The following is a 23,206-nucleotide window of genomic DNA, read 5'->3' as shown; positions in this document are numbered from 1 at the left end:
GGGCTGTTCCCAAACTGGGCTGTTCCCAGGGGTGTCCCAGCTCCCTCCCCTGGGCTGCTCTGCTGATTCCCCCAGCCTGCAGCACAGGGATTGCTGTGGAGTTCATCCATCCCTCAGCTCCTTGCTGGGATTCCTGGCAGGGCTGCAATGTCCCAGCCTGTCCCCAGCTTGGTGGCTCCTTCTGCTGGCCTGGGACATTCCCACAAAGCCCACAGCAGCCCCTGGGATGAAGGGTTTCAGCTCCCACTGCTGCTGCTGTTGCAGGGTTAAACCATTTCCAGAGGTGACATTTAAAATATTGTGAGGATTTAAGAATCCAGGAGTCAGAATTAAAGCACTGCATCAGCTTGGCTGCAGAAACACCAATGCCACAGCCTCAAAAAAAAAAAAAACAAAATAAAAGTGAATTTTGTGTCTCAGGATACAGGACAGCCCTGCTTTAAATAATATGGATTTATTGCTCATGTAGCTGATATTTGTTTTACACAGAGATGCATTTAGTCAGTGATTCTATTACAGAAAAAACACCTCAGCAGCATTTCATGGCCCAAAGCAGGATTTCAGGCCTCTGAACAAAATCCCAAGTGAGAATGTTCTGCTGGAATTTGGCTCTGCAGAGCCCAGAGCTGCAGCCCCTTGTGCCCAATATGTTCATAAATGGCCTTTCTGAAACTCCAGAGAAAAAGATCTGCACAGACAATTCATCATGAGCTGAAGCTTTGTTGCTTTTGTTTTTCCAATGCTGCCTGGACAAGGCTTAGGGGAGCCAGAGGATAAATCTGGATTTTCCTGAGGTAACTCAAAATTCCAGGGGTCAGCTCTGGAGGATAATCTGGGTGCTCTGGGAAGCAAAACCTGCTGGGTGCAGCTGGAGCCCTGCCAGAACCACAAACAGGGGCTGGAGGGCAATTCTGGAGGGGAAAATGATGGATTCCATGGATTTGGGCAGCTCCTGTGCCTGCTCTGCCCAGCCCCGAGGGAGGTGCAGTGAGGGTTTTAAGGTCCCTTCCAACCCAAACCAGTCTGGGATTCTGGGAATTACTAAAGCCCTTTTCCCCAAGCATATTTCATGGCCAGTGCTGCATTTTTTGCAGCCTGAGTTGCATCCACGGGCAGAGGCAGCCTGTGTGACACCAAACATCCATAAATGGGAGGCAGAATTTGGGGAAATATCCCAAACCTCCTGTTGCACTGAGCACAGGCAGTGCTGCCCCCACATCCCCTGTCTGATTTACGGGGAATTTCTTTGGGCCAGGGTGCACACAAAGCACTGCAGCATTGTAACTCCTCTGAAATAACATCCAGGCTGGGAATTTCACCTCAGAACCCACTCCTGCTCCCCACCCAGCAGCAGCTTCCAAACATCTTTGCCCAATGAATTATCATTATTATTATTATTATTATTATTATTATTATTATTAGGCTTTTCAGGTCAGGAAACCCCACAGTTTTCCTATCAAAATCACAAATTTTTGGAATTCTAATTTAATACAGCTGCATGAGGAAAAAAAAACAACTTACTTGGGATTAGGGAAACCTTTAACCTGTGTTTTACACTTTGTTTTTAGTACAATATTCCAGGCAGATGCAATAAAATTTGGCCACTCTCTATGTCAATGCCCAGATTATTTCATGCTTTTAGAGTTTTTCACTTTCTGCCAGGCTGCTCACACTAAAATCTTCCCTGAAATGGCTTTGAGCAGAAACAGGAGCTCAGTTAGGAATTTTACAGCCTTTAAAGCAATAATAAAGTCAGAATCAAATACAAGCCAGACTTGGAAATGAGGTTTTTTTAGGAAAGCTGGGAGCAGGATGGATGTTTTTCCAATGCTGCTGGCACTGTAAATGACAATTAATTTCAGGTGGCACAAAGAGATCACTGTGTATCAACCTAAGCCTTGGAACCTGTGAGCAGTGTCAGCATTTGGGGCACAAAAACCCCGAATTCCTGCAGGTGACAGGAGAATTTCTGGCCATCCTCCCCTCCCCAGGACTCTCATTCCTCCCTCAGCACGAGCACTCTCTGCTTTATCCATTTTCTGAAGGCAGCAGAGTCATGATTACGTTTTTATTTTGGAAAAAGCAATACAAGCTGTGCTGTAGTATCAGTGTTCTTGTGGTAAATAATTTATTTCCAAGCATTTCACGTGCCAGGCTTAGAGAAGAACGGGGGGGTTTGCGGTTTGAGATGTGCAAACAATCACAGAACAAGGCAGTTCTCCCAGTAGCTGCTCAGAGAACAATCAAATCCCAGCTCCTAAACCCACAGCACAGCTGCAATTTCACCTGGATCTAGGAATACGAGAGCAACGTTCCCTCAGTTATGCAATACTGTATTTCCCCCCTCAAAAAAAAACCAGCCTTTATTTTTTAAAAGCTTTGACCTTTTCACCATCAGAACACTGAAATCCTTGTCTGGAGAGTGTTGTCCCCAAGACTTTTTCATCCCTAAAAAAAAAAACCCACAAGAAATTCCACCCCAGCCCCAGGTGCAGCTGTGGAGCAGAGCCAAAGCCAGCAGTGTCCCCTGGCTGCTGGGGGCACTGGTGACCCCTGAGCCCTGTTCCTGCAGCCCTGGGCACCCCTGCCAGGGCTCTGGGTGCTGCCCTGAGCTCTGCCAGGGCTGTGGATGCTGCCCTGAGCTGTACCAGGGCTGTGGATGCTGCCCTGGGCTCTGCAGGGCTGTGGGTGCTGCCCTGAGCTCTGCCAGGGCTGTGGATGCTGCCCTGAGCTCTGCAGGGCTGTGGATGCTGCCCTGAGCCCTGCAGGGCTGTGGGTGCTGCCCTGAGCTCTGCAGGGCTGTGGGTGCTGCCCTGAGCTGTACCAGGGCTGTGGGTGCTGCCCTGAGCTGTACCAGGGCTGTGGATGCTGCCCTGAGCTCTGCAGGGCTGTGGGTGCTGCCCTGAGCCCTGCAGGGCTGTGGATGCTGCCCTGAGCTCTGCCAGGGCTGTGGATGCTGCCCTGAGCTCTGCCAAGGCTCTGGGTACTGCCCTGAGCCCTGCAGGGCTGTGGGTGCTGCCCTGAGCTGTACCAGGGCTGTGGATGCTGCCCTGGGCTCTGCAGGGCTGTGGGTGCTGCCCTGAGCCCTGTTCCTGCAGCCCTGGGCACCCCTGCCAGGGCTCTGGGTGCTGCCCTGAGCTCTGCCAGGGCTGTGGATGCTGCCCTGAGCTCTGCAGGGCTGTGGGTGCTGCCCTGAGCTGTACCAGGGCTGTGGGTGCTGCCCTGAGCTCTGCAGGGCTGTGGGTGCTGCCCTGAGCTCTGCCAAGGCTCTGGGTGCTGCCCTGAGCCCTGCCAGGGCTGTGGGTGCTGCCCTGAGCTGTACCAGGGCTGTGGATGCTGCCCTGGGCTCTGTTCCTGCAGCCCTGGGCACCCCTGAGCTGTGCCAGGGCTCTGGGTGCTGCCAGCCCCATGGGAAGCCCTGGGAGCGTGGCCAGGACGTCTCCGCAGCCCCTGCCCCGTGTAGTGGATGTGTCCAGGTTAATTCTGTCCATGCAACTGCAAATTCTGTATCGTTGTCCATGAGAAGTGTAAACTACTGAAAACTGGGCCTTGCTGATATGAATAAAGTGATTAAAAAAATGGTCTTTACACACAGGGAGGAGTTGGTCTTCTTTAAAGTAGCAATGGGCGGATTTCTTCTTTTTTTTTGCATTTTCAAACTGGAATAAAAAAAAACTCATCTAGAAATAGGCATTAAAAAAATCATAAAGAAACAGGCTCAACAAAAATGGTTTTTCATCTTCCCCACAGGCTTCCAAAAGTCCTGGGATGCACCCACACACACACACACACACACACAGGGGTGGGGGGATTGATGATCCCAGTGGTTTTGGGATGTCCAAATTGATCGTGAGCTCCATCTCCCTGGTCTGGGAACACCAGCAGAGACACCAAAGTCTCTCCATTTAATATGCACACAACAAAGTGCATCACATTTCCAGCATTTCTCACCAGCTCCTGCAGATCCCATGGGATCCCCAGGCTGGGAACACTCCTGGGAGCATTGTGGAGATGAGACATTTAAATAACAAGGTGTGACAGTCTCAGGAGGTTTACACAGAAAACAAGGTTGGGTTGGGTTAAATTCTGTGCTGGGCAGAGAACAAATAAAGGAGAGTGGCAATAAAACAATAAAAACAATCCAGGCAGGAATTCGGGAAGCATCCTGTCCTCCGAGCTGCTCTCTTGGCAGGAACATCTTTCCTCAATGGCATTTTGTACATTCCAGAAGATTCAGGGGGAAATCCCAGGGCGGCCCCGAGGACATGGAAAGGCAGCAGAGGCAGATGGGACAGAGCATTCCAAGGCACCCTCTGGGTGTGGGAAACACACCTGGAAAAATGTTTTGTGAATCCCTGGTTTTGTTGAAAAGCACTGGAATGCCCTAGAGAAACGCTGCCCCAGCAGTCAGAGTCATCTCTAGAGGCCACTTTTACAGCAAACTGAAGTTTCTAAATAAATCCACAATCAAAGGCAAGTTTCTGAAGTGTTGGATGACAAATCCTGCCAAAACTGGATCAGTTCATTTGATGTAAGGCCGTGAACTGCAATCAAACGTCTGTACTTACAGATATCAAAGTCGATTTTATAGAGAAAGAATTGTTCTGCATCTCGTGGAAGAGTGATGTTGACTTTGAGTATATTTAAGCAAATCCCCACGTAAACATCCTCAAATTTCAGAGGTTTCACGTGGCCCATCAGCTCGTAAGTCCTCAGGGCCAGTTTTCCATCCAGGATGTATCCCAGGCCGCTGCAGTAGGGAGGATAGAGCTTGAAGGGATATTCCTGGTAGGAGATGAACCTTTTCCTGTCGAAGCCTCGGTAGGCGAAGTTATCGATGAGGGGGTACCCGGTGAAGACGTTCTCCGAGGAGTTCAGCTGCAGCAGGAGCTGCACCAGGTTGGGAGTGTTGATGAAGACATCGGCGTCGGTCTTCATGAAGAACCTGGCGCTGGAACAGAACTCGGAGAACCACTGGAAGGCCATGATGGTCTTCAGGGTGAGGTTGTCATAAGTGTCCATGAAGTCCTGGCGGATGATGTCCCCGTAGAGGATGCTCTCGTCCTCCACCGCCAGCGCCGCCGCCCTGTCCTCCCTCTGCGTGTCCTGCCCCAGCAGGAACAGCGTCAGGACGTGCTGGCCCCACCAGGAGTCCCGGGAGCCCCACGTGATCCTGATGGCCTGCCTGGCTTTCAGGTCCCTGGGGCTGGAAGCCACCAGGATGACCAGGAAGGGGCGGAGGTCGGCGCACGTGGGGCGCTCGCGCAGCGTGAACGGCCGTGGCTGCCGGTACATGGGCTCGTACTCGTAGAAGTACAGAGGGTTCACGTTCTCCAGGACAGCCCTGGAGGAGAAGGTTATGTACCACGTAATGGTTACCAGGGAAAACACCAGCAGCAAGAGGAAAATCCATTTCAAAGGTCTCATGCACAAGGCGCTGATCGGGACCGGGATCATGGTCGGGATCTGCTGGTGCCGCTCAGGATCTGTTCCGTGAGTCCTGGAGCATCTTCCTTGCTGAAGAAGAAAGGGGAAAGTGGCATTCAGAGTGCTGTTAGTCAAATATTCCCTTCTCCTTGCGTTGGCTGAAGTGCCAGCTGGAATTGTGCTGAGGTACCAGCCAAGGCAAGCATTCCTGATCCAGCTGTCACAGCCCTGATCCCAGGGATGGCAGCAGGACAGAGCCCCTGCCCAGCAGGGTTTGCTGAGCAGGGCTTGCAAAAAAAAGCAAAGCTCGTGGCTTCCACCCTGCAGCTCCCCCCTGCACAGACCTGATCTCCAGCCAGGGTCCTGCTCCAAGGATCCAGGGATCTCAGCACCATGCCTCTGACTGGACTCCACCTCAAGGACACAGCACCGTGCACAAAACCCAGCAAACGCTCAGGAAACGGATGCTCAGAGCCTCAGAATTTGGGTTTTTCTGTTAGAGACAGGAAATCTGACTGATCTGCATGAGCTGCAGCACGTAGGCAGGAAAGCAGAACTACGAGCAAGTGCTTCACTTTCATTCAAGGCCTTGTTCCGAGGGGGAGGGGGGAAGGTAAAAATCAACTTCCTTAAATCAAGCGATGTACTAAAGCTGGTTTTGACCAAAATCATGACTGTTTTTACCATTAGCCAGGTAATTTTTGGATTTGAGGCACACAAATCCACAGCAGGTCCTTCCAAACCCCTGTGGAATCCGTGCTGAAGCTGCTGTTCCAATGTCAGGATTAGAGATTCCAATGGGTAAATCTTCACAAAACTCAGTTTAAAACCAAACCCCCAGGCCTGTACCCACATGTAGTTTTATTTCCTTAAAACTACATGCGCTCTATCATCTATTTTAGACATCTTTAAGCCAAAATAACTCCAGTGCCTAACTGTGGGAATTCCAAATGGTTTCTGATGTTTGCAGTGATAATATTTATCCTGCACGAGCACACACAAAGACACAGTCAGGACGATGGAAGGTTTGATTTCTCAGCACAATTAATTACTCTTTATCTTCAAAAATATCACCGCAGGGCTCATAAATGTTTTAGATTTGACAAATAAATCCAACCCCCAGAACAGCACTGTGGAGTCCAGGGGAATTTGATTTTCCAGAGCTCACCTGCCTCGTGTTTCTGTGTAGGATCTGATTTTAAATTAATCATCCTTTAAAGGAAGCATTTGGAGAACATTTCACCAACAATGGCCTTAAAACGGATTAAAGCAATTTTATATAAATCATTTAAAGAGAAGAATTTCGGACTGATTCCTCTCCAAATCAGTAATTAACTAATAGGCATCTTCTCTTTTTATGCATCAACCTGACTTTCAGTGGACAGTAAGAGAACACATACTGGAAGAAAATAACCTAGGTTATGTATCAGTGCTTATTCTTTGATTTAAGATCAATAACATCTATTTTGATTATCAACTTTAAAGCTTATCAGTGAAAACCGATCCGTTTGATCAGTTCTTGGCTGCCTAATGGAAAAAAAATATTATAAATAGTTTGATTTTTATAGGAAGAAAAGCCTGGTTTCGTGACACCCTAAACAACAAAATTGGAGACAAATCCTGACCTGCTGCATAAGGAAAAATCTGTGAAAATAAACATCAATTCAGGTCCTTCAGGAAACACCAGCCACACAGGGAAATAAATCCCCACCTTCTCCTGTTTCGAGTGCTTGAAGCACAGTGAGGCAGTTGAGTCACCAAGGTCTGAGCACTTCTGCTCAGTCATGGCGCAGGTTCTGCCCTTCCAGCTCCTCCTCCGCTTCCAGACTTTGTGCAGGCACTTTTTCCCTTCCAGCTGTGGATGGCAGCTCCTTCCAGGGCATTGCTTTCATTTTCTTCCAAGCTGAGATTGCACCAAAAGATAAAACTGGTGACTTTGGAAATAAATGTGAGGCACCACAAGGCTCAGAATGCTCCTCTACAGGGATTTAGATCCATCTCCACCCAGGTAGGGGATTGTGTAATGTGGACGTGCTTGAGCATGGAAAAGGTGGGAAATTCTCATATACATTAGAGATTACTAATTATAATAACCAATAGTCCAATATGATTATTTTAAAATACTATAATAATAGGTGTATAGGAAAATAATTCCTTTTTAAGGCTACCAGCAGAAATAACATGGAAATATATTATTTAAAGCTGGCTTTCAGGCCGGGTTGGACGGAGCCTGGACTACGGGAGGTGTCCCCGCACACGGCAGAGATGAACGAGATAAAGTCCTTCCAGCCCAAACCAGCCACGGATTCTATATTTTTAAACTTAAAAGCAACCGAAACTAGAGGCAATTTTGCAAGATTTTAAAAAATAAAAATAAAAAACCTTTAAAAGACGTTTACCAGCGCCTCGCTGTCACTCGCTGCTCCCGGTCCCAGGCACCTTTGTCGGAGCGCGGGGAGGTCGTGCCGGGCAGGAGGGGATGGCTGCGGGGCTGTGCCGCCCTCTGCCGAGCCCAGGCATCCATCCCAGCCTTTTTCTGGGCTTTTTCATCCCAGCCGGCAGCGCCGCGCCGCTCGGGGCTCGCTCGCTCTGCGCGCTTCCCCCGCCCGCATCTCACCGCACCCTGAGCTGCGTCCCCGCTCTCCATCCCCATCCCCATCCCCATTCCATTCCATTCCCCATCCCATCTCTCCCCCATCCCCGTTACCGTGTCCCGCTCGGGGCGCTCCGGGCCGGGCGCGGCGGCCGCAGCGGGAAGGAGCCGCCTCCCCTTCCGCCTCCCCGAGCGGCGCCCGCTCCTCCGCCCTCCCCGGCCCCGGCCGCCCGCTCCCCGCCGTCCCTCCGGCATCCAGAACCGGGCACGGACAGCCGAGCTGCCCCCCTTCGTGCCGCGGCCGCTGGAGCTGCCCCCAGTGAGGATTCGCTGCCTAATTAGCGCATCCATCATCCTCGTCACTTCATCGTGCCTACCTGGACAAGCTGGGTTTACATTCTGCTGTTCGGTTCGCGAAAGGGTTACAGGGCAGAGTTGGAGCTCGGATTAGTCAGTGCTCAGTCAGCTGCCCCGCGTTTATGGCTCTGGTTCTGCAGGGGGACTGGAAGCTCGGCACAGAGGAGGTGCCCGCAGCCTGGCAGAGCCTTGGACGAAGCGAAGGTGGAGGAGGTTCGGTTCGGTCCGCTCGGGCCCCGGAGCAGTGAGGCTCACACCGGCAGCAGCAGGAGCGCTCTGTCCTGCGCTCTGACCCGGGGAGCGAAGGTGGAGGAGGTTCGCTTCGGTCCGCTCCGGCCCGGGGCAGTGCGGCTCGCACCGACAGCAGGAGCGCTCTGTCGTGCGCTCTGACCTCGGGAACGAAGGTGAAGGAGGTTCGGTTCGGTCCGCTCCGGGCCCCGGGGCAGTGCGGGTCGCACCGACAGCAGGAGCGCTCTGTCGTGCGCTCTGACCTCGGGAACGAAGGTGAAGGAGGTTCGGTTCGGTCCGCTCGGGCCCCGGGGCAGTGCGGGGTCAGACCGATAGCAGGAGCGCTCTGTCCTGCGCTCTGACCTCGGGAACGAAGGTGAAGGAGGTTCGGTTCGGTCCGCTCCGGCCCGGGGCAGTGCGGCTCACACCGGCAGCAGCAGGAGCGCTCTGTCCTGCGCTCTGACCTCGGCAGCAGCGCGGAGAATCCATCCCGGGAGCGGCTCTGGCACGGTCAGAAACCTGCAGAGCCCTACGGGAATTACCTCGTAAAAAGTCAGGCTCTGCTGGATCCCTGCTTTGAAGCAGCAGCCGATGGAGGAAATAACAGCGGTTATCATAAACACCCAGTGCAGGTGGAGCACGCAGAGCAGAGAACTGTGAGTGATCCTCAAATCACAGCTGGGGACAGACCATCCATCCATGCCTTGCTCAAGATACCCATATTTTATTGGAATCTCATCAGGGAATTCTGGTCCATTTGACATGTTAACCCTGTGTTCTGCAGTTTGCTGCCTCCCCATCTTTCAATTCATTCGTGTCCATTCATTTGTAAAGAAATGCAAACACTTTCCTCCCTGGTTTAATACATCCTGGTTTAATACATCCTGACCTGCTCCTGAAAACCCCTCCACATAATCCAGCTGTGTTATTAACTATGAAAAACATGCAGCAGGGAGTGTGCCACTGTCATCTCTCGTTGCCCCCAATTAGTCCTGGTCTAACCCTTTTAGCCTCAAGAGAAACCAGATTATAACTTGTCAGTCAGGGCTGAGGTGGATTTTACGCAACCAATGTGGTAATTATCGAAATGATTGCTCTATCAGTCAGCAGCTTGTTACAAGACCTTTACATCTTTTTGCTGATTCTGGACTTTCTGAAGCAAAGAGGAATGGTTTCCTGGGTGTAAGGGCAACTCCTGCAGTACTCAGGATGTGTCAGAGCAGCCCAACGTGCATCCACTATCAGGAAAATAAACAGTCAATAGGTACTCATTAATAGCTGACTACATTTTCTATCTCCTCTTGTTCTATTCTGCTACTTGGAATGGTGGCCAAAAAAATGATCAAGACTTGGTTACTTCCTCGCTTCTTGACCCTTTCCTGAAGGAAATCTTCATTGGGCAACCACGGAGTAGAGCAAAATGAAGGTAACAGGAATTTTTAGTGTGAGGCAGCAGGATCTCAGTGATGACCAGACCACAAGCTCTGGGTTTAGGCTCCACCTTGCAGGGTGCAGTTGAGCTCATTCACTAACAACACAAACAAACTCCCTGAGTTTACAGCCCTGGCAGGAGGAGACACTGAGGCAGCTGCTTAGAGCAGAGCCCAGTTTTAGTGGAGTTCTCTTTGGGTTTGATTGAGTCCATGGGCTGCAACTCACACTTGAGACCACCTAAGACCATTCTGTGGGAGATGAGATGCACGGATAAATCAGCTACCAGCTCATTTTGTGGCTTGCTAAGTATGGACAAATCTTAAATCTCCCCTCCTCACTGCTTATGTTCATATCTAGATGCCTTGTGCCGGCTGCCCTGGAGCAGAGTCTGGGCAGAGTCACAGAGTAAAGCAGGGATTTATCCAAAGGATCTCCTCCATGGATCCACCTTGGGCAGCACAAGAGCCCAGCCAGGGCTGCACCCAAGATGAACCAAAATGGCCCCAAAATGCACGAGCGCTCCCGGGGTCTCTCCCTGGGATCAGTTCTGCTCCATTTGCACCTTGCAGTTCATTGTCCCATTCCAGCTTTAGCCCCGGCAGTCCCACCCTGCTTGTTTTTCTCTCTCCAGCCCACGGGGTTTGTGCTCTGGGGCTGAGATTTGGATCATTTGTCCTTGGTGCCCAGCTGGAGCAGGAATTGTTTTGCCCACCTACTCTATGACGAGAGCTTACCAACACTTAACATGAAGCTCAGAACTGCACACTAAAGCAGCCCAGAATCTGAATATAAAATATCAGAATATAAAAGCTGAAGCTTAAGGCATCAATCTCATTTTTCCCCCAGCTGACTGTGGATGCTCAGGGGGATTCTCTCGGAGCCAGGACCTGGCCATGCTCAGGGGATCCATGGATCAGGCTGCAGGTGCTGTTCAAACCAGCTGGCAGGCTGTAACCTTTGTGCCTGTGCCAGTGGGGCCGTGGTTACTCATCCCAGTCCCACCCACGGGCTTGGCACGGAGCTCTGCGCCTTCCGAAGCCTCGTGGCTCCTTATCACCCCGATAGAACAGCGTGTGTTCGTGAGAGCTCCGGCTGCTCCGGAGCCCACAGCTGCCTCTTCTCCCTCTCTGCTTGTGCCTCACCTCAGCAGGGGGACAGGCAGCCACACAAAGTGGCCCCAGGGAAGAGGGGGAATATCCCTGGAACTGAGAATTCCCCGGGATAAATGGGCCTGCAGAACACCAAGCCCTCAGGGAAGGGGGCCAACATCCCGATGCTGGGGCTGGACTCGGCGGGGAAATCCACGCTGCTCTACAAGCTCAGGTATAAAGATGCTTTTATAACAGTGCCAACGATTGGCTTCAATGTGGATATGATTGAAGCAGGGAAGGATTTCACACTGACGTTTTGGGATGTTGGAGGACAGAAGAAAATGAGGGAGCTCTGGAGCAATTTCCTGGAAGACGCCGGCGGGCTGCTGTATGTGGTGGACAGCTCTGACAAGCGGCGCCTGGAGGAGTCCAGGAGGGAATTTGAGCTCATTTTAAAAAATGAATCCATAAAAAACGTGCCCGTGGTCGTGCTGGCCAACAAGCAGGATTTGCCTGGAGCCCTGAACGCCGAGGAGATCACGAGGAAGCTCAAGATAAAGAAGTACTGCAGTGACAGGAACTGGTACGTGCAGCCCTGCTGTGCCATCACGGGAGAGGGGCTGCCAGAAGCTCTCCAGAGGGTGGCCACGTTTGCCAGGCAGTACAGGAAGTCAAGGAGACTTTCATCACCCTGAAGGAACTCAACTCCTTTTAAGGATTTCTAGCATCCACTTCTGGTGACTCTTAACATACTTCATGGGACAGATTAAATCTGGAAATACTGGATTCTGAAGAACTTTTATACATTAATATTTATAAGGGACTTTGACAATATTAAATTCTACTGTTATACCTGCAGATACTTGATATACCTGATGGGATATCTCATACCTGAGATAGGACCCTGTAGCATTTTATTTATTTTTTTTTTATTTACTTGGGATTATTCAAGTTGAATGATGAGAAAGGGGCAGTCGAGCACATGGAAATAAAGTAGGTGAGCAGTGTTTAAGTGGCTTAAATCAAATGAAGATTCAATTTTTTTCAAGATGTAAACCAGCCAAGTCATTTGGTCAGCAGTGATCAAATGCTGTTTTGTAATAAATGGAATAGATATGTTTCTTATTTGAAAATAGAGTGGGGTGAGAGCTTCAACTCCAGTTATGTACAAGAGAATTTGGCTGTTTCTGCACTCTAGAAACAACTCCTGCAGAGAGGTGGTGAGGAGCAGGACGAGCCCCGGGCAGAGCCTGGCTCCAGTGCTGTCCCCAGGGTGCAGCTGTGACCTCCCATTGTCCCAGAGACCCACGTGCTGCCCCCCTTGTTCCTGCACTGCTGCACTGCCCTCCTCACAGGAGATCAGCCAGGGCAGAGCTGCATCCCCTTGGCTTTGGGGTGATTTCCCAGTCCTGGCCTCTGGAAAAGTGGCAGGGGTCCTCTTGTGCTCCCATTTTTTGTTTCAGGATTACACCAAGGAAGTAGGTGGGAAGTAGGAAGTTTACATTTCATTCTTACTAATAAACAGACAGGAATGTCAAGTTATAAAAGGGTGAAGCAGCAATAAAATCACCCAGACATACCCTGTTGTCTCATGCACTGGTTATTCAAAGACAAAAAACATCAGGTGGGTTTGCTGAAATAGTAAACAAAGGGCAGTTTCCCAAGAGTAGCTGTTATTAATACTGAGACTAATTAATTACCAGGGGCTAAATCCTGAGTCACGCTGAGACTTGCTAAAAGCAGAGAAAATGTCTGGATTTCTCATTGCCTTCTCTGGTGATTTGGGCTCAATAGAAAATATCATCTTCTGTCCCTAAGAAGATCTTTAAAAGGCATTAATGTTGGTTTTCCAAGGCCAAAAATTCAATGTTTAAAAATGTGATTTTTCATATTGATACATTTATAAACGTTTGCATGTGTAAAGGGTGAATTCTCTTACTCTGCTCACGTGTCTGTTATAAAGCAGAATTTACTTCTGTGGCCTCAGCACTTCCTCAGGGAGAAACACTCCTGAGAGATTTAATGAGAGGGGCACCAGGGTCTCAAATTAGCCAAGAAGCAAGTTGTGAAGGGAGAAATAAAGTTGTGAAATAGACCAGCTCATACAGCTAAAAATGAGAATAAGCTCTCAGGCACACAGGCCCTTCTGCAGGTTATCAAATTACACTAAATGACACTCACATCAACTTGAAGAAATGTTTTACATTATGCTTCAAAGGAAAGGAATAAACTCAATTCCATTCCCTTCACAGAATATCAAGTATTTAAAAATTGCATTTTTGAAGAGCTTGGTTTCCCAGAGAAGTGAAGGCAGGCCTGCTACATCTGCCCAAGGAGACCCCAACCTTTTGGAGTCACTTTAAAGGTTTAAAATAAATATCAGTCAGGCTGGCTTGGAGGTGCAGGTTCTCAGAGGAATTAGATGCCTGAAAGTTTAATTTAAAACCTCAGTGAGGCAAAGAAAAGTGACCACCCCTTAAAGGCAAGGCTGCTGAGGCACAAAAAGCTGATCCCCACGGAGATAAATGTTCCATTGACAAGAGACATCAGTCCAGAGCCAGGGCTTCATGGGCTCCTCTGCTCCAGGAGCTGCCGGGGCTTTTCCATCGTGCTTGGATCAGCAGAGCACTCGGGCTCCCTCAGGATGGGACAGAGATGGGATGCACTGCTCCAAACCTGGAGCAAAACCCTCCCTGGCACTCAGCACATCTCGGGCAGGCGTTGGGAAGGGAACTGGGGCTCAGCTCTGAGCACAGGCTCACCCCAGCGCGCTGTGTGCTCCCGGGGGAAGCCTGGCAATTGTTGGATATCTGATCCCATCATGTGTGCTGGGGTGAAATCAATACCCAGGGACTTCCAAAGGTTCCAAAGCTTCCAGCTCCATCCCTCCTGGGGAGTTTGAACTGCCTGGCTGAACACCCTGAGCAGAATAGTCTTGGTGTTTCAGGAATTCTGCCGGTGCTAAAATCCAACCCACAGCACAGGGATAATTTATTCTGGGATAAGTTTGGCTTATTTTATTATTTACAATTTTTACAGATCACTCACTACAAAACTTTTAGGATTTTTGGAGGGTTTGGGATGCTTGAGATGGTGAGAAATCAGAATCTGAAGAGCCCTGAGACAGTGGAGCTGCAGTCTGGGAGCTGAAAGCTTTTCATGGGATGAAAGGCCTTGAAGAGTTGGGGTCAGATGTTTGTTGGGGTCAGCTGTTTATTTTGCTCCAGATTTGGGATTTTTTTTCATCAGCTCACCCTGCTGTTTTGCATTTTTAATTGCTGCCTTCTGGCAGTCTCATGCAGGTGTTCTGTAGCTCAAATCCTTCAGTGTCTGCTTCTATTCCTTAAAGAGTTTGCTGTGCCTGATCCTTTGTGCCGACAGAAAAGTCAATGTGACAAAATGGGTGGGACACAAAAAGAGAAGGATCTGAACCCCAGGGCCTGCAGGACCCTGTGCCCTCTGAGGGAGATGTGTTTGGATGGCACCATTTAAAGCTGACAGACCCAGAGGGTGGAGCCTGTCCTGTTGGCCATTCCTTGATAAAATCCCTGTGGCTTGAAGTCACATTGAGGTTTCTGAGTTTAGGAATAACTCGTGAAGCTCACTGAACATGGGTCCAGTGAAATAGGGATGAAATGCCATTTTAAGGGAAGGTGTGGAGCAGCAGAAAAATTTGGATAGCAGCAGTCCCTCCTGCTTTGCCTGGGAGACTGCAGTCCAATAATTTAGAATCCAGGAGAAGTGTAGTGTCTAAGGACTGCAGGACAAGGCTTCTCCAGTATCAGACAACTGGTGTTTCTCAAAATGTCTCTGTGCCATCTCATTTTGGACAAGTTACTGAACCAAAGGAGAGACTTTCCTGTGTCAAACAAGTTCTGAGTGCTGCAAAGGTGACAGCACCACTTAGAAGTGCTGTGTGCACATTAAACAGGTTTTTTCCCCCAAGTAAATGGGCCATGCTGAGCTCTGTGCTGCTGCAATCAGGCTTCCTGCGCTTTAATTAGCTCAGGTATCCTGTTTGGATTCTGGACATCCATCTCCTCAGATCCCACAGCCTGGATTAGCCAACTGGCTGTAATTTGGGATGTAAATTCTGCAGGGTGGGGGCCCTCAGCACACACCACACTGCAGGGACCATTTGCAAATGGGAATGCATGGACAGTAACGAGCCCAGACACATTCTGAAGGCAGGGGATTTTAGCAAACTGAGCATTCCTTGTGCTTCAGTTTCTCCAATATTCCGTTCCGCAGCTGTGCTCGGTGTTCTGCTCATCCCTGATGTGTTTGTGGCACTTGGGCTGACACCGTTCCCCTCAGCCCTGTCACCTGTGTGTCCCCCCATCCCTGCACCCAGCAGAGCTTTCTCCCTGTCCCAAGGGCAGTGCAGCTCCCATGGTCTCCTTGTCAGATTTCCCTGGGGTTTTTGCATTTGCTCTCAGCCACTCCTCAGGCTTGGAGTGACCTACAGACGTTTACAGACATTTACAGCCCCATTTCATTGTTTTCTGCCAGCTCCTTCCTCAAGGCTCTCCTTTCCCACCATGTATGCAAACTTCCTGACAATGCTTTATGAGCCGTGGCTTTTGATGAATATTTTTTATTATTTCCTTGTTCTCCCCATACTTATTCATCTGCTCCCTTTTACTCTTACAAGGTGCTTTCATTGGTGCAAAGATCATCTTTTTGTTCTGGGTTTTTACTTTTGTTTCCACCTTTTGTTGACTTGTTTTTACTTCGTTTTACCCTTTTTATTTGCCTGGCCAATGAGAAGTTTCTAGGCCTTGTATTACCCTGATTCTGGCAAAATACCTGCAGAAATAAGTAATTTTGTGAGTTTAATAACCCACCTGGCTCTGAAACCTGAGCCATGCACATTGTTTGGTTTCAGCAATTATAGCTGGGAGCAGCAGCAAGGATTTTATCGATCCAGACAAAGGCCAATCTCCTCTGAAATTCTGCTTGGCTGTTAAAGGCTAACTGTGCCTTGATCAATAGTTTTCAGTTACTTTATCTAAAGCACACACGTTTATCACTGAAGAATGTGAGTGTCTCAGCCTTCCCTCAAGAGCTCAGAGAAGTTTTATTTCTTACAGGCCCATCCCAGGCTGCTGTGAAAATCCCTGGTGTCATTTGGATGTAACACAAAACATGAAGGCATTCTGCAAACAGCTTCATTAACAGATGATAAATTAATGTCTGGCTCCTCCATGGGGTGGCTCAGGCCTGGATGCCTTTCCCAGCACAAGGGAATCATTTTGGATTGAATTCACGTGGATTTTCCTTTGTTGAGAATTTACAATAAAGGGAATATTAATTCACGTGGATTTTCCTTTGTTGAGGATTAATAATAAAGGTTGAATTTACCTAAAATATCTATAGGTGCTCACACAATTCTTATGTGCCCATCAGTATTTACACAGCTTGAATTCTCTGAAAGGGTGAAAAAAAAAAGAAATAATTACAGAAGAAGAATTTAAGGAGTTAATCTGGAGGGGTGGTGGGGGACGATAAACGACAGCAATACCATGAAAACGGGAAGTGAAAAGAAAAGTGAGAAAATTTTCAGGCCAAAGTACTGAGTGTTGTAGATGCACAAAGAAATAGAAAGAAAAAAAGAAAAAGAAAATCCTTCCCAGCCATTAACTTTGCACTCTGGTGCAAAGCTGAGGTTGCTTCTCTTTTAAAATCAACGTTTCGTGCGTGCAATCCCTGCTGGTGCTCACAGGGGAACTTCCCCGTGCTCTCCCTGAACGGTCAAAGTTGAGGGCAGCAGTTTCACAGATAAAATGATATCAGGCCGTAAAGATAATGTAACTTTGGAGCAAATACTCTCCTCAGAGCAACTCCAAACAGTCTTTATCCTGAGTGCGAATAGTTAAAAATATTTAACATATTAAAGTCAAACTTTGTGGAAATGAATTATAGTTTGACTTAACTCTTCCATTTAACCTACACAGGAAAATTTAAATTTTTTTAGCTGTCACCTACATTGAGCCTTTTCTTTTTGACACTTAAGGTTTTCCACTGAGTCATTTGGATCATTGATTATTTTAAATCCCCATTTATTGCCCACGCTAACAGGTAAATTTGTACAGGCTTGGCTTCCTCGTGCGCTGCTGAAAAGCCCCCATCAAGCACTAAGGAAAACCCGAGGAAAACACCTGAAAATTGAGAAATATTATTAAAAAATACTTGTATCAAAAGTGTTTCCTCGCTGAGACATCTTGTGGTGTGCGAGGCTTCCTGCAGCTCGTCAAAACGAAACTATCGGGTTGCAAATTCAAACGGAGACCAGGGGAGCCCGAGAACTCTCTGCGAGGCTTAAACCACCCAGCTAAAAATCGCTTTTTTTAAACAAAAACTGCCTCATTGCAGCACTGGTGGGCTTATTCTGAGAGATTATTTTCAAATTGTTAAATATAAATATAAATATAAATATAAATATAAATATAAATATAAATATAAATATAAATATAAATATAAATATAAATATAAATATAAATATAAATATAAATATAAATATAAATATAAATATATGTAAATGTAAATATTGCTGCTCTTTAGGTAAAGCCCACATTTGTTTTCAGCATGCATTAAGATGAAGTTTCACGTTGTGGCACTGAAAATTCCTAGCAATGAGTGATGCCCAGACTGCCCAAACAAGCAGATCCCTAAATGGGAATTCCCATTTTTTCCACGTTGGTTGTGATTTGGAAGAGCCCTGGTTACCAGTTCATAACTGAAGTGAGATTTGAATAGAAAGAGGAATAATGAGCATTCAGAGGAAGGGTTGATCTCAGCGATCTGACAGAGGCACAGATTCCTGAAGCTGCTGAAATGCTGTGCAATTCAGGAAAATTATGTGCCCATTCTTCCTCCTCAAAAGAAAAGCTGAACAGAAATATTACCATTTATCAGCCATCAGAAAAATCAAGGAAATCTCAGTCCTGAGCCTTGGGAGAATGGGCCTCGTTAGTGCTGCTGCTCAGAGCACTCATTTTCTCCATTACAGCGGAACAAAGAGAGATGCAAACTTGGAGTATTTTCATTTCTCTGCTCAATACCAAGCCCTGAGCCCTTCAAAATTCTTTATTCAGCCATGTATTCGAGTTTCCTTTCAAAATGAGCCTGAGACACAGCACTGACAATAGCAATCTGCATCTGGACATTTACATTTTTGTTGCATCTTGGGTTTGGTGCTGTTTCATGAGCTAAACTCTGCTCCCTGGAAGTGTTAACAGCCAGAAATAAGAGTTCAAACCTGAGATGCTCCCCAAAATGTCTCTGTTTTCATGATCCTATCAGTGTTTCTGTGTACAACATGAACTACATCACCTAACACCTCCCACCATTTAATTATCTGAGCATTTGTGTAGATTGAGTTTTCAAATACAGCGCAAATAATCAGCCTTCCTTTTGGAAACCTCAGGAATTAAGGATGGAAAAGCAAATTCCCTTCCTGCAGTCACGTGGAACAGGATCCAGAATATTGGAGCTCCCAGACCTGCCAGCAGATCAGAAGTTTTCCTTTCCTTTTAGAAATATTACTGAACTCACCCCAAACCAGAGGCAGAAGCATTTTTTGTCCCTGTCCCACCATCAGCAGTGCTACAAGGATTTGTTTTAACATGGAAAAACCACATCCCTGGATGTTCCAGGGCACCCTGACATGGCTCATCTCAGGAACCATTTCTTCACTTTTTATCTCAAATGAATTTTTTCCCTTTCCTTTAAGAAGAAATTGTGCTGGAAAGGCAAAGCAGCTGGACACCAGCAGGGAAGTGCAGCTCCACAATCTGCTCTTTGAGGACTGATTCCTCTTCTTCTTGGGCTATTTGCAGCTGATGGATTTTTGGGAACTACTCCAGCTCTGTACCAAGGAACATTTTTGCCAATGGTCACGTCATGACCTACAAATTTATCTGCAAAAGCTCTGATTTAGCACATGAAAAATGGAACATTTATGGGCTGAATTGTAGCAAACATGCCATAGCAGGCCCTTGGCTGCCCTAATGTCTGAGAGGGGCCAGAGCAGCTCCAGGATTTCATTGCCCCACACAGCTGAAGGGTTAGAAAGGGAAAAGCACTGAATCCTGTCAAGCTGGCAACATCTGAAGCTGATTTTCCTTTCCAAGCCTGTGCACTCCATCACTTTAAGATGATTTTTAAAAGTGAGTTTTTAAGTACCACCCTGACTGAAGAGTATTTTTCTCGAAGTGCAAACACTTCTTTTTTTCTAAATAGAAAAAACTTCGAGAAAAACACAGTGTCTAATACAGTGGTACTACATGAACAAACCCAAGGGGAACCATGCACAGGAGCTCTACAGCTTTGGAATAAAAATGTCCCTCCGCAAGGGAGCAAGCCCTGAGTCAATGTGAGCCCAGCCTGGAGACAGCAGAGTGTCCAAGTGTCTGTGGGCCAAATCTTTGATTCTTCCTCTCATCCAAAGCACTTCAGCCAACTCCCATCAAAAATCCCCTTCAAACCTGTCTGAGCTGAAAGATTATTATAAAATATCCTCCCAGCAGTGGGCTGCTTCTTTGTTAATACCAGCTATTCCATTTGGATAAACCCCGGGATTAATGGTGTTTTTCTGTGTGCAACACAAATCTTTGCAGCTTTACATAACATTTTGTTCCTTACAGGAGGGAGATAGGGCCATGAAAATCCATTTGCAGGAGCTCCTTTCACCTAAGTGTACATTTAGTAAATAAATTTCATCCATTTTATATATATTTATACTAATAGATTAGCAAAAGCATTCAGATCAATTCACATTATTACTCAAAAGAAGTGTTTAAGATAAGCCGAGAATGAAACATTTTCTAATTGCATAATGAGGTGCAAAATTCACAAATTGTGACTTGTAAACAAAATGTAAACTCTTTGTAAAACAAATCTATCTGTTGCTTGAAGGATAGGAAGGTGAGCAAAGCCTAATTCCCACCTTTATATTTGCATTATTATTTTCCAAGTTAAAAAAATATGCAAAAAATAACAAAGAAGCAGAGCTTTGTTGTGTAGCATCACATGGAGTCTGAACAGCACTATACCACAAGAATTTGTGTTTTATGCATAATTTATTATGTTGTAGGCACCTACAATAAAAAATGTAAGAAAACCTGATTTAGTAAGAAAAACTCATTCAGAATCAAAATATCCAATTGTTTGGGTTTTGTTTTGTTTTTTTTTTTAAGACAGACCAGTGACACAGGATTGAGGATTCAGAGGGGAACTGGTCTATCCTCCAAAATTGGTCTTCTGAGGGTTTTTGCACTGTGGACCTGAGGTAAAATCAAACAGAAATAATGTAATTGTTCCTCTGAGAGCCAAGCAGCTTAATTAGATTACAGTTACACAAAAAGCATTTGATTCATCTCTGATTATGTCTACAATGAAATCACAATATAAATTATTCTTTGGATGATACCAGATCAAAAGACCACCAAAGGATTGTCTTCCTTCATAACTCAGCAAGAGCAAAGCATGTTTTGGGTGTTATTATATGGAGTTACACAGAAAGGAAATGGGGTGTTTGTAAATAAATTTTATATATTTTACATATTTTTACTAATAAATATTAGTAAATACTGATATAAGTGAATAAGTTTTATATATTTTACATATTTTTACTAATAAATATTAGTAAATGCTCATATAAATTTTATATATTTTACATATTTTACTAATATTAGTAAATAGTAATATAAGTAAATAAGTTTATATATGTTACATATTTTTACTAATAAATATTAGTAAATACTAATATTAGTAAATAAGTTTTTATATATTACATATTTTACTAATAAATATTAGTAAATACTAATATAAATAATTTTATAAATTTTACATATTTTTACTAATAAATATTAGTAAATACTAATATAAATAAATAAATTCTATACATTTTACATATTTTTTACTAATATACATATATAGTAAAAGCAGCAAGGCGGTGCAGCAAGGTGATTTTTAGGCAAGGCTGGATTTGGAGGAAGACTCTGCAGGGTGATTCTGTTATTTTCAAGTGGTTACTCATACAGGAACGGGGTTGTTGCTCAGCCCCTTGACCTGGTCAGTGTTTTCCAGGAGCACAGAGGGAAGGGCAGCAGAGGGATGGTTTCCCTGCGAGGTCACTGGCGCTGCTTTGGGCTCTGACTCAGGCCGGGATGTGCTGCCTTTCCCATTCCATCCTCCCCAGGCCACACCAGCTGGTGGGATGAGCATGGCTGGGGTAACAAAGACATGGAAAAGATGCTGATGAGAAGGGCAGTGATGGAATAAAAGGGTTTTCTTTCCTTTCATAAAATTCCAGGCTGGGTCTGACACAGTGGGTATTTTTTACCATCATGTTCTGACTAGTTCTGAGCACTGAGGAGGAATGGAACACGCAGTACCAGAGTCCAATTTCATTATTCATCAGAGAATTTCTGCCTAATATCTAATCTAAACCTACGCCCTTTCAGTTCAAAGCCATTCCCTGTGTCCTGTCCCTCCATGCCTTGACCAAAGTCCCTCTCCAGCTCTCCTGGAACCCCTTTAGGCTCTGGAAGGGGCTCTAAGGTCTCCCCAGAGCCTTCTCTTCTCTAGGCTGAACAATCCTAACACTCTCAGCCTGTAAATGAAACAGAGCACTAACTAAAGATACTATTTTTAAAAAATTTTGTCTTTATGTAGTCTTCTACAACATTACTACATGGAAAATCTGCATTACATTTTAAAAAGGTAAATAGCTGTATTTAGAAAATGTCGGTTTTGTCCATCTAGACTGGGATGTGAAAGGGCTGCTGTCCTCCACCAGGTTTGGAGAAAATCCTTTATATACTGTGAGACAAGCCATGCCTGTATGGAATACCACCAGCACTAATTAGCCCTGACTAATTTACCTTCCTCATTTTGCTGTGGCATCACTGCTACATTTAGGCAGCAGATGGGGCTGCGGTGACTCAGCCTCTGTCACTTTTGGGGTTTTTTGGAGAAGTATCTAGAGCTAAGCCTCATTCTCTGGGAAACGTCCAGAGATAAAACACACATAGTCTGAAAAATCATTGTGTTTTCCCCAGGAGCTAAACCAAGTTCTCTTTCCTCAGTCTCTGAGGGACTTGGTGACTTCATTTTCATGCTTGGGAAAAGCATCTCCTGTCATAACTTTGACTTTTCTCAACAAGTATAATGAAAAATTATAATGAGCTCTATCGACAATGAAGACTTCACAGAGTTCATTTCCAATCATTAAAAATGAGTAGAGACTACAGGCAGGATCAGGGCAGTATGTTTATATATACATACTTATTTATTTATTTACTTATTTATTTATTTATATACGCACCCTAGAGAATTCTTTTCGTAATGGCACAAAGGCATTATTTTCCAGGTAAAATTTCAGAAGTAGGAACAAAATTACCATCCCCTCTGCCCTGCAAGTGTATCTCTCCACTGCTTTCAACACTGTTTATCTCATTTCATTTAAAAATTTAGTTTCTGTAGCAGCTTTTTTTTTTTTTGCTAAAATTCTGGAAGACTGGGAGGAAGGAAGATTACTCTTAGCGAATGCAAAGTGTGGTGAAAGATTAAGTGTAATTTTCGGCTCCATGATGCAAATAAATGCAAAGTGTAATGAGGGGAAGGATTAAACTTAATTTTTGACTCCATGATAGGGGCAAATGCAAACTTTATTAAGGGGAAGGATTCAACTATTAACTTTGGGCTCTATGAGGGGACTGAATGTAAGGTGAAGCGGGGAGAGCGATTCAGGGGTCAACTCTCGGCTCCATGAGGGGAGTGAATGCCAAGCGTAGCGAGCGGAAGGATTAAACTGTTAACTGTCGGCTCCACGAGGGAAGCCAGGGAAAGCGCAGTCGGGGGAAGGATTAAAATATTAACTTTGGTCCTTTCCCGGCAGCAGCGCAGGCGCGGGGAGCGCCCGTCCCGCCGCCCCTCCCCTCAGCCCCTCAGCGCCCAAGATGGCGGCGGCGCTGAGGCGGCCCCTCCTTCCCTCCCCGCGCCCGAGCTGCGTCACCGCTCCCGCCCTCTCCCTCCCCGCCGCCATTGGCCGCGGGGCGCGCGGGGCGCA

The 23,206-nt window shown here is 46.5% G+C and overlaps 2 protein-coding genes across 3 annotated transcripts; one reads left to right on the top strand and one right to left on the bottom strand.

The window, feature by feature from the left end:
• Positions 1-3,600: 3,600 nt before the first annotated feature.
• Positions 3,601-8,188, bottom strand: B3GALNT1 (beta-1,3-N-acetylgalactosaminyltransferase 1 (globoside blood group)). 2 transcript variants are annotated; one of them, XM_030954089.1, is made up of 4 exons: positions 8,135-8,188; positions 7,139-7,330; positions 5,772-5,920; positions 3,601-5,517 (listed from the first exon to the last, which is right to left on the bottom strand). In XM_030954089.1, exons 3-4 carry the CDS (start codon positions 5,820-5,822, stop codon positions 4,468-4,470), a joined length of 1,101 nt encoding a protein of 366 aa, XP_030809949.1. In that variant the 5' UTR covers positions 5,823-5,920; positions 7,139-7,330; positions 8,135-8,188; the 3' UTR covers positions 3,601-4,467. The 2 variants fall into 2 exon arrangements, with proteins under 2 accessions (XP_030809949.1, XP_030809950.1); XM_030954090.1 differs by lacking the exon at positions 8,135-8,188 and adding an exon at positions 7,827-7,890.
• Positions 8,189-11,264: 3,076 nt separating this feature from the next.
• ARL14 (ADP ribosylation factor like GTPase 14) lies at positions 11,265-11,854 on the top strand. The gene has a single exon (XM_030954097.1). It carries the CDS (start codon positions 11,265-11,267, stop codon positions 11,823-11,825), a length of 561 nt encoding a protein of 186 aa, XP_030809957.1. The 3' UTR covers positions 11,826-11,854.
• The last annotated feature ends 11,352 nt before the right edge of the window (positions 11,855-23,206 follow it).

Source organism: Camarhynchus parvulus, chromosome 9, assembly GCF_901933205.1.
Source record: "Camarhynchus parvulus chromosome 9, STF_HiC, whole genome shotgun sequence".
NCBI classification, from domain to species: Eukaryota; Metazoa; Chordata; class Aves; order Passeriformes; family Thraupidae; genus Camarhynchus; species Camarhynchus parvulus.
The sequence above is the reverse complement of the archived record's forward strand: the minus strand, read 5'-3'. Positions and strand labels throughout refer to the sequence as shown.

Coding starts and splice junctions, on each gene's coding strand:
- B3GALNT1 (XM_030954089.1), bottom strand. CDS start 5,822: ATGGTGCTGAGATCCCTGGATCCTTGGAGCAGGACCCTGGCTGGAGAT. Junction 5,518..5,771: donor GGACCCTGGCTGGAGATCAG/GTCTGTGCAGGG, acceptor TTTCTTCTTCAG/CAAGGAAGATGCTCCAGGAC.
- ARL14 (XM_030954097.1), top strand. CDS start 11,265: ATGGGCCTGCAGAACACCAAGCCCTCAGGGAAGGGGGCCAACATCCCG.